Source organism: Cyprinodon variegatus, unplaced genomic scaffold (genome assembly GCF_000732505.1).
Source record: "Cyprinodon variegatus isolate N-32 unplaced genomic scaffold, C_variegatus-1.0 Scaffold502, whole genome shotgun sequence".
Classification (NCBI taxonomy): Eukaryota; Metazoa; Chordata; class Actinopteri; order Cyprinodontiformes; family Cyprinodontidae; genus Cyprinodon; species Cyprinodon variegatus.
Genome location: NW_015150955.1, coordinates 407,829 through 419,410, shown reverse-complemented (window position 1 = coordinate 419,410; position 11,582 = coordinate 407,829). Strand labels below are relative to the sequence as shown.

Sequence of the window (11,582 nt, the reverse complement as noted above, 5' to 3'; positions counted from 1 at the left end):
CCTCTCTCAGCAGGGTGTTCATCCCTATCACCTGAAGATCAGCTCCACCCCTCCCTCCATCAAGGCTCCTTTTATTTTGGCTTCAATCAGCCTCTGCTGACACCTGCGTGCAGCAGTTACAGAATGCAGTTAGTGCATTCCGCCTCCTTAAGGCCAATTTATACTTCTGACGCATGGCCTCTGGAACCGTCAAATATGTCTCTGTGCTTCCCCCGCACAGAGGTTCTGCAACCATTGTCGCAGCACCTCAAAGAGCCCCTGACTACGCGTTGGACGGTTGCAAACCCCCGCAGACCTCAAGCGGAAGTGCACAGACAAATGCAGCTGTGATTGGTCCTTGGTATGCCTTTCCGGCTGTCTGTGTGGTCGTCCTTTTCGATTCAGTGCCGGGGTGCGCCATTTTTAAAAACCGAGGAACAACTACAATGGACATCTACGACGAAAGGTTAATCGAGGAGGTTCGGAAGCACAACCATTTGTAAGATGCCTCAGACAAATTATATAAAAAAATAGATCCTCTTCGATGTCTACAGTAGAAACTTTAGATCGATCTCTGTGACCGTGATATCAGACGAGCCATTGTTGTTTTGGAAGATAAACAATCCAGCTGGTGCCGGCGAAGTGCTTGTGACCATCCACCCAAACTTCTCACAAGTTCTCCAATAGGCTCCCCCTTATGCTTTGGCGGGAAACTGCTGAGCGTCTCTAGAAATTCCAGACCGATGGTGTAGAAGCATACCAGTAAAACTGCTTCGCGACCAGACCCAAGCGACATTTGATGTGTGCGGTTGCAGAAGTATAATCTGCCCTTTAGACAACCGACTTTAGCCCAGCTTGTGTTGTTCAAAGGGGAAAGCTAAAACCAAAACAATCCAAACATGCAAAGCACAACAAAAAATGTAAATAAAAGAAAAGGACAATCATGTTTTCCCCTGGGAATGTAGTGTTGGTGTGTGCAACACAACAATACTACATTCCCCACAATGCAACGGTGGCCCGCAAAGTCACAGTAGCACGCACAAGCGTCCATGGCCTGTGGGCCGGTTCTAATGGTAATTAATTATCATCCAGAGGGCCATAGATTGACATATGTGGTGTAGAGCAGGCATCCCCAAAGTCGGTCCTCGAGGGCCGCTGTCCTGCAGGTTTTAGAGGTCTCCCTGCATCAGCACAGTTGATTTACATTGATAGTTGGCTTTTGCTGAAATGAAATAATCAGAATCAGCTGTGCTAAAGCAAAGAAACCTCTAAAACCTGCAGGACAGTGGCCCTCGAGGACCGACTTTGGGGATGCCTGGTGTAGAGGGTCCATCCAACGAGACACGTGCCATTTCCTCTCACCTGTAGAGAGGATATGGCACATGGTCAGTGGTCAAATAAACAACACTAAAAAATGATGGCTTATGAAACCACTGAGTCAAAACTGTTTTTGGTTATTCCCCCTGCAGTCTAAAAGCTCTTAGGCTACATTCACACTGCAGCCTGAAGTGACCCAAATCTGATTTTTTTTGCCCATATGCGACCTGGATCTGATTTTTTCATGACTGTCTGAACAACACAGATCTGATTTTTTCCAATCCAACCCAGGCCACTTGGCTATGTGGTCCTGAATCCGATACGAATCTAATCTATTCAAATGCGACCTGTGTGTGAACGGCCAGGTTGGATGCATCCGACCTGAACGTCATTAATACCCGACAAAGGTCACTATTCTGCGTCTTGCTACGCAGAAGCTGCAAGAAAAACAACAACCATGGCAGATGATGATGATGCGGAGAGCAGTATTTATGTTAAACCATATTGAAAAGATGAGTTTTACGGTTGGAAAAGAGCGCAAGATGCGCGCCGGCACTACCGTCCATGTTTACTGCCGGAAACATAGAGCACGCTGGTCTGTGACATCATTGCGTCCTCTACTGCGCATGCGGGACACTTGCGTTGTATGACTCCTCCAATACAGTTTGCGTGTTGTGTCTTCCCTAAGTTCACTAAGGTTGATGTTTAATGGGGTCAGCGTGTTGGCTCGTTGGTTTTCTACACATTGATTAGGAGGTTGCCTTGCTGGCAACAATCCACAAGCTGTGATAAGTTCAACTCTGGCAGAGTAAACCTCAAAAGTTTATTGTTCTAAGCAAGGAATGTTGAAATATGTTTATTTCTTCCTTATGTATGATAAGATATGTTTGTTTCAATTGTGTTTGCATCAGAAAGAGAAATGAAAGACAAAACTGCATTTTAGACTGACCGAATTGTACTTAGTAGCTTTTAAAAGAGACATGATTTAAACCTTTAACGTCCTTGTCCAACTCCAGCCTGCATTTTCCTATGAAAATGATCAACCGTTTGGTTGACCAGGCTGTTAAAATCTTGTCATCCTGAAACAAAAAACATTTAAGGATTCAACAATTGGAGGTGTAAGAACCTCCTCCCCCAGTTTCTGATCAGATTTTCTGTAGCCTCTATACACCACAATAACTCAATGAAATTTTGCTATTTTTTCTCTCTGCCTTCTTCAGCATGTTTTAGTGTTTTTCAGATGTTGACAACAGGTCTCATTCAAACACCTTGGAGACGTTCATTTCAAATCTATTGCAATTGCCTTTTTTTGTGTGTTTTTGTAAAGAATCTTGGATTCTGGTTTTTCATTAAGTTTTTTGTTTTTTTTTGCATTTAATTCAATGTTTTCTACTCTCTGCCATCGAACCTTTGATAGAGCTTTCTCGGTTTTTCCTCGCAACATGAGAAAGGTTACAGGATAAAAATGTAAACACTTAAAAATCCAGGTCTTCCAGGAAACTTGTGTAAATCTTACAATTAAGAAACTTAAATACTTCCTTTCTGATAACATGAAGGAGTTATCAGAGAACTGAAAAAAAAAACACATTATGAAGAATGCAAACAATTCTTTTGGGAATCCACCACTTTAGGAGCTATGATCTGTGTATTGTGTAAAGAAAACATGTACAGAAATAGCGTTGAGCTGTCACAGGAGAGGCAAGCCTGACAGAATTCTTCCAACAGCATATGAACAACTTATCTAGGAGGTCAAAAAGGAACCCAGAACTTCCAATGCACAGGAGGCCACACTTGGTTAAGGTCAAAGCTCAGGCTTTGTTAATAAGAGAGACTGGGCAAAAATAGCATCAATGGCACAGTTCAGAGATAAAAAACCTCTGCTGAAGAAAAAAAACAACACAAAATTGCAAAACAAAAATATTTCAAGAAAATACACAGGGGATTGATGCACTAAACAAAATCGCAATCTAGATAAAGACTTTTTTCTTTCTTTTTTTAAGCAGATAAGTGAGACACTTTGTCAATGGAACAAGACAATTTACATTTAAAATAAGAAAAAAAAAACTATTTCATTATCTTATTTGAAGTGCATATTATCTATTTATCTTATTTTAAAGGTATAGAGAATGATCGTTTTATTTCCGGGTGGATCATCTAAATAAGTGGTCCTCTTTATTGTAGATTTGCACTTTCAGCACATATGTGTGTGTTTTGCGTGGAGAGCTCTCCACGCAAAGCATTATGGGATTTGTTGTCACAGGGGCTTGACAAATTATATTAGTTACCTACTCAAATTAAGGGTAACTACACTCAATTTTAGAAATGTTAAGAAATTAGTTATTTCTAGATAGTTTTTGCAGTGTGAGATGAAAGTTGGGCTTTAGGATATGTCTGTTTTATCAATTCAGAAAATTAACATCCATTCTATGATCTACAGAAATAGAGGCTGGTCTCTCTTCCTCAGGGACTAAAAAAACTTGATCGAACCGTTTTTTTTGCAGAACCTAACCCCTTTTGGTCATGCAGCAGGACAATGATCTGAAGCACAACATATGCTCCACCTCTGAAGGCCTCAAAAGCAACAAAAGGTACGTTTTTAGGTAATCTTGTTGAGGTGTGGACTTTTTTTATCAGTTATACATACTGCGGTTTAAAGACCTTAAATAATCTGTCACTGTTTCAAAACCTGCATGTATGATGTACAGTATACAACATTTCAAACCAAATGTCTTCATCAAAATTCCTCCATAGCGATGCATTATATAAGACTATTTTAAAACTAGGTAGGTTTATATTAAAAAGAAAAGCTCAAAAGGCAGAAATAATTTGGATTAACACACGAGATTGAGTCTGCAGCAGAAAACAAAAGAAATAAGGCTTGCAGGATAATGAAACATTCTTTTATTTTCACAAACGATAAAGCACCATCTCACAACAGCTCTTAAAGGCGGAGACAGGAAGCAAGAGAGAGGCTCGCTGTCATCATTTCAGTGCTTCACAATGCAACATGTACAACAGGCGTCTGCCCCTGCATATGCTCCTCATTTTAAAAGACACAGCGGAATAAATACACATCTTATTTTACACGATGTTTAATATAAACAAGTACCTGTCATAGTACAAATTGCACTTGCCGACAGCTGTGAGGTATGAACACATTGTGAGCAATACAAGACAAATGCTTTTAAACATCAACCAGCTTATTATAGCGCACCTGAGCGGCCACCTTAAACATCATGATGTTGGATTATTTCAGAAACCCAGCACTGCTTCATCATCCTCATCACTACAGACATAAAAAACGGACTTTATATCCAACAACGGTAGAAAAAAAACAGCAAACTAATAATACTTTTAGGAGAATGTTACAAGTGAAGTCATGCCTTCTTTTTCATCACAGACCACAGTATTTCTCTTTTGAACAGAACCAGAGCCGTTCCAAGGCTGATTAAGGCTTAGTTTTATTAGAGGGGGCCACCTTTAGTTAACCTCATACTAACAGGACAATTACCACTCCTTTAACCCTGTAATGCCAAATGTATCATATCTGATACATACGGTTTCTGAAATGTTTTGCGTCTGACACCTTTTGAATAATTTAATGGTAAAAACTTTGCTCAAAATCCTATTGTACACAATCAGGTATACCTGATAACAGAGGGCAGAAGACTACACAAAAAATAATCTTGACTTATCGCATAGTGATAAATTATTAATATCAAAAATGTATTTTTGTTTTTTCTTTTGACATATTTTGTTAAAAGGCCAAATAAGGACTTCGAACCAAAAAAAAAGTAATTTTCTGTTTTTTTTTATTCTTGGATCGGGCTTTAAAGGGTTAATATCCATATGCTTAATCTTTTAGTTCTTTTAGTTTAGATGTAATAAAAAAAAATGTTTCAATAATAATGATTTCCAAATATTTGTTACCCTGCTTCTCCCTTTGGTTTACTAGATTATCCACAACCTCAACCGTTTCACCAGTTTAACATAGAAAGTCAACTGCAACAGATTAGATTGATTACATACTGTATAGCAAAAAAACAAACTGACCTACTGAAATTTGCTTTAAATCACACAATTACCTCTTTTGAAGTGGCTGGAAGAACTATTATTTTTCAAATCGATTAATCTGTTGATTATTTTTTTCGAATAAATCGGATAGCCACAGGTTCCTTAAAGAAGACTTTTTAACGCTTGAAACTACAACTTTTCCACTTGAGTGGTTCTGGATAGAGCATATGGACAGATGAAAAAGATTTCTCTTAAATGCAAAATATTCATATTTTTTTTGCAACTTTGGTATAATTACTGCTCTAAGTGGGTTGCTCTGTCAGCTAAAGGCATGTTTTACAGTCTTTATACTCCAGTTAATGATTAATCGATTACTGAATTAGTTTACCATTATTTCAATAACCGATTTATTCGATTTAACTTTTTGAGCCGTAGTCTCAGCTGTTTCTTTTGTAGCAGAATTTATCATTGCCATCAATATTATTTTTTCTGTTAAAATTCCTCCAAAGAAAAAACTTTGAAAAAACATCCGCTATTGCTCTGGAGGAGGGATTGCTGCAAAGTCAATGACTCAACGCTGTTCATTAGGTAAAAAAACTTTTCACTTATTGTTATTTAACTTTTTCTGATAGTATGGGTGTAAATCACCAGCTTCAGCATGATTGGATGTTATATGATTCGTTTGGATGAAAATATGTTAATCGATATCAGTCTTTCACAATACCCATATAATTCAATTAGCAAATATCTGATTGATATGTCAGTATACAAATCTAACAATCAGATTTTACATTTATTTTTAAGATGCATGATACATTTTAGTATGGTAATTATTTATCTGCTGTTAAAACTGTTTCAAATGGTGGATATTATAGTGAAATAAGGGAAGGGGAGATAAATGAAGCCTGATGAAAAACAACCATGAAAAAATAGCTAATATTACTTGATTTCTTTACAGTTTTACAACTGGACATAAAATATTTGCCCATCTCAGAAACAAGCAATAATTGTTACATTAACTAAAAAGTTGATCATTTTATAGATGGAATGTCTGGGGTACAGACGGCAGTTATTTAAGTAAATGTTAAAGCTGCACTGATCCTTTGACCGATCTCTGATTTTTCTTTAGATCCCAAACCTTTATCTGACTCCTTGTTAAACCAAAAACACACAGAGCAAACTGCAGGCTGTTGGGTGATTTGTTTATATATCCAAACTAGTGGGAGGCCTTTGTTTTTCAAAGATTTACTGAAAAGCAGTTTGAATTTTTTTTTCATATTTTGTATATGTATTACAGTTGGAACCAATCAAGCAAAAACCAGCTGGTTCTGATTTCTGGCTGATTGATCATTGCTTTAAAAAACAAAAAAAGAAACAGGTGGTCATTAAAACAAATAAATCCAAATTATATTTGTAGATGTTTCAGATTGGTTTAAATGAGTAAATGTTTTCCTTGTTGAGTAAATCTCTACAAAATGTAAGAAGTTGCTACGCAACTGCACACAGAATCTGCAAGGTTTTTGTGTTGTAGTCATTGTTTTCTTATCATTTCAACATAAGAAAAAACAAAACACTATTTTATAAATGTTCCTTGTCTTCTTGAAATACAAACTTACTGTCTCTGTATCAGAGTGTGACAGTTCTGGTTAAAATTAATTGAACAAGAAGAGCTAATTTTGAATGTCTTTATTGAATTAGATTAGAGTTTCTATTAAGTTTTTCTTTTGCATTCATGCAACTTAAGTATCAGAATTCAATTTCTCTTGGGGCAAGAAGACTAGCATGGGGCCCCAAATCACAAAACCAGGTTATACCAAGAGCCAGCCCTGTAAAGTGCAACACAGAGCCAACCAAAGTGTGAGCGAGTCCAAATAATTACATTTACCTATTGTATTAGAAAATGAAATAAACCTAAAAAATAAGATTTGTTTTAAAGAAACTTTAATCGTTATATCAAATATTTTGAACTCAATTTTCTGGATATTTTGCAAGTAATAAAATCTAAATAGAACTCTTGCTAATTCTCTATGATGATGCCTGGGGGGCCCCCATCTGGCCTGGAGCCCCAAACAGCAGCAGCTTAGTTTGCTTTTGCCTCAGGCCAGCTCTGATCACAAGCATCACCATGAGGGATTGCTTTAAAACCCATCAGAGCTTCATTATCAGCACTTCCACCATTATAATCCTGATAATCGGAGAAGAATATTTATTTATAATGGTGGAAGTGCTGATAATGAAGCTCTGATGGGTTTTAAAGCAATCCCTCATGGTGATGCTTGTGATCAGAGCTGGCCTGAGGCAGAAGCAAACTAAGCTGCTGCTGTTTGGGGCTCCAGGCCAGATNTATAAATCCGATTGTTTTTCTAACACTTTATGAGTAAAAAAACATATTTTCCTTGTATTTAATTACTTTAAAGGACATTCGCTTTCTTTCTCATACTTTAATTAGGTTATTTTGTAATAAAATGTGTTGTTCTATATGCGTTTCAAAACTTCTTTTTGTAGCTTTATGTATTGTTTTTTAAATAACTATCTTCGCATACCTGTCCAAGTCTTGATTTGGATGCGTTTTGTATTATTTTAACTTCCACATGTAGGTTTTTCTGTTTTTTCACCACAATTAGTTTTTTCTATATATAATCTCTTTTCCTTCACATCTGGGACTCAGAGTGAGCCAGCTTCCCGGTCCCCATCAGGCTGCTGTCGCTGTTATCCAACGCTGCGCAATCCGACCACATCTCCAGCGTGCCGGGCTCCAGCGCGGACACAAAGCCGCCGGAGCACCGCGACAGGTCGCAGGAGCTGATGTGCAGCCGGCGGTCCGCCTGCCGCGGGCAGCACAGCAGCCTTTTAAAAGCCTTCCTGAAATCTGGACTCCGGCAATAGATGATGGGGTTAAAGGCAGAGTTCACGTAGCCCAACCAGTTCAGGAACACGAACAGGTCCTTGTCCACCATCTCCGCGCAAAAGACGCGCACCACGTTGACGATGAAGAACGGCAGCCAGCACAGAGTGAAGGTCCCCATGATGATGCCCAGAGTCTTAAGCGCCTTTTGCTCCCTGAGCGCCAGGATCTTGGACGGCCTCTTCTTGCACTTGGAGGTCAGTCCTGTCAGGGTGTTGTGAAACCTCCCCTCACACTTGTCGATCTTCCTCAGCTGTAGTTTGGCCTCTCTGTACACCCGTGCGTAAACAAAAATCATAACCAGGAGAGGAATGTAGAAGGAAATGATGGATGAGGAGATGGCATAAGCCCTGTTGGTCACAAAGTCGCAGCAGTGGGGGTCATCATAGCAGTCTGTGTCCACATTGTCGCGGGACCAGTGCATGAGGATGGGGAGGAAGGAGACCAGCCCGGAAATGCCCCAAACTACGCACACCACCGCCCTGGCCCGGGCTTTAGTTAATAAGCTCTGGTAGCGGAAAGGTGAGGTAATGGCCACATACCTGTCTATGGCGATTACGCACAGAGTCTCTATACTCGCGGTGACGCAGAGCACGTCCACGGAGATCCAGAACTCACAGAAGAACGAGCCGTATATCCAAAAACCGCGCACCTCCAGCGCTGCGCCGAATGGCACCACCAGCAGTCCCATGATGAGGTCCGCGCTCGCCAGAGACACGATGAACACATTGGTGAGCGTCTGGAGCCTCTGCGTCCTCGCTATGGCCACGATCACCAGGATGTTCCCAAACACGATGGACAGGACGATCAGACTCATCAGCAGGCTCATCCCGGCCATCCAGTGCTCGGACGCGGCCGCAACAGAGCCGTGCGCATCGGACGCCTCCCCGGTGCCGTTTTGGAGGTTCAGCTGAGAAGACGCACCGCCGTCCCCCATGACGGGCTGATGCACTGTGAGCCCGCACGGTCCGAGTTCATCCAGGCAGCGCGGAGCAGCTGACCTCAAAAACCGGTCTCTGGTATCCCATCGCGCGTCAACTCCATCCGGAGCTGCAGCGCGGATCTGAGCCTGATGCTGCACCGGGCCGGATCCGCGAGGCAGGCGGTGACATCAGCACAGCGCACCGGCCAATCAGGGAGTCCGGAGAAGTCCCAGCAGAGGCACCTGAGCGTCAAAGTCTTTAAACCAACAGTTTATCTGAGGTGAATGCGCAAGAATAGCATTTTATGAGGAAAAATGTTTTTATTTTTCCCTTCAATGTGAGGACATCGTGCGGTCGAGACATGAGTCTCTTCAAAAAAGTCATGAAAGAAATTAACAGCAGCAGTTTTAAGGTTTGGTGCAAACATACATTTAAATATAGTCAAAAAGTTCATTTATTTTGAAAATGAACATAAAATATGGACACTTCTAAAATCATTAAAACCCAGCAGGATACAGTTTAACTGTTTATATGTTTAGTTTTAATTAGAAGCACTTAAAAACACACAAAAAAAAAACACATTAACAATAAAATGTATATAAACAATAATAACTGTACAATAGAAAATATTTTTGATACAGAAATATTGTGTTAAGGCCTGCATATTCATGGGGAAATCTACAAAGTAGACGCTTCTTGAATAGACAATCATTTACAGCCTTCACAAGGGAAATAAAGGCACAAAAGATGGCTGCAAAACCAATTGGAAAGTTTAGTGGAAGAAAAAAAAAGGTAAATTTTGATAATTTAAGCAAAATCCATTCCGGATTTTGAGGGCCGCAGAAATTCATGCATCTATTAAAAGCATAATAAGTTGCTTTAACACTATAATTTCATTTAAGCATGGTAGAAACAATACTGTTACATTTTTAATTTAATTTTTTTTTAATATTAACAGTTCCAAAATTTGGTGGAAGAGTGTAGAGGCACAAAATCCAAGTTGTTTTAAAGTTGATTGTAAAGTTTCCACAGTCAGAGGTAATTTAGTGCCATATAATCTGCTCATGTTGGTGCTCCATATTTGCTCATTTAAACCCCTAAATACCTTCATTTCTGAAATTATGGAGATGCTGTTTCCATGTTGCTTCTATTTGAGTCGGTGCAAGAGAAAGATCAGAAACAATGATGCAAGACGAGCTGAAGGCCGATTTTAAAGCATCCTGGATTTCCTGACATCTCAGCAGAACCAAACGCTGACCACCTCCATATCAGGCTGCATTGCGGCAATTCAACTAAATATGTTTCAGCATATTATGCTCATTATACATTGCTTTTTATGGGGTTGATATTTGTTAGTGATCCTAACCCTAATCCTTTAATGAGCTGCAAGTCCTAATAATTTAAATGTAAAGAACAGCTTTGCAGTTTCTTAGACACACCTGCATATTAGAATGTTTTAAAATTAATGTTTATTATTTATCATTTAGGCAATCTGACACATCTTCAAACATGCTTGTGTTGAAGTTCTATAGATCTATGGGAAACTATTTCTAGTTTCTTACCTTTAATACATCTTTTGAGCTTATAACACCAATATGTTTTATTTAATGTCCTTTAAGTGCTGTGATATGACATAATGTCCCAATGCCTTTTTATGAATGAAAATGAATATTTTATAAAACATGAGGGGCTGTTTATACTGATCCAGCCCCCTACCTGACTGCTATGTGACTGTAAGTTTAAAAAAAATCCCTTAGACTGTGGGAACGTGCTGTGCCCAGGACATTATGAACCACAGAGTTTCATCACTTCCATCACAAATAAGATTTGCTTTCCCACAGGTCCAATTTATAATTTATTTATTTATTTTTTTATCTCCAAGAATACATTCCCTGCCCATGAGATCCGTCTCATATTTACAGACCTGCACTTTGCTTCACGGCAGCTGTGTTACATGAAACTTATCTCAACTGGGACATTAAACAGGCAGAGCCTGGCTGCTTGCCAGAGTTTTCATTTCATGCATCAGAGTGAATATTGCTCGTCACTAAATACCACTGTGTCATCAGTGTGAATGAAGAATTTAGTGAGGCTGCAGGGCTTCAGGTGGGACCTGGGATGAATGGCTGATGCGTCCAACTGTCACAGAGAAACAGCGAGAAGCAAGAAGCTCTGCTGAGTGCAGATTGAAACAATGCCCGAAAACATTAATGTAATCATGGGGGGAAATGCGCACCCTGATTTCCACAGCAAAAAATATAATAAGCATGGAAATACTCAGCCTTTGTAAAACAGCATTATTCTGTTGTTGGTTTTTTTTATGTGAAAAGAACTTGCTGCTTTTTATGAAGCTTTTTTTTTCTGGGTTCTACATCTCAATTATAAAGTGGTTACTGTCAGATTCAATTGGTTATATTTTTTATCAAGATATACAAAAAAACTTA

The 11,582-nt window shown here is 39.3% G+C and overlaps 1 protein-coding gene across 1 annotated transcript; it reads right to left on the bottom strand.

Annotated features, from left to right (window-relative positions):
• Positions 1 to 7,849: 7,849 nt before the first annotated feature.
• Positions 7,850 to 9,252, bottom strand: adrb1 (adrenoceptor beta 1). The gene has a single exon (XM_015390504.1). It carries the CDS (start codon positions 9,150 to 9,152, stop codon positions 7,962 to 7,964), a length of 1,191 nt encoding a protein of 396 aa, XP_015245990.1. The 5' UTR covers positions 9,153 to 9,252; the 3' UTR covers positions 7,850 to 7,961.
• Between the last annotated feature and the right edge of the window lie 2,330 nt (positions 9,253 to 11,582).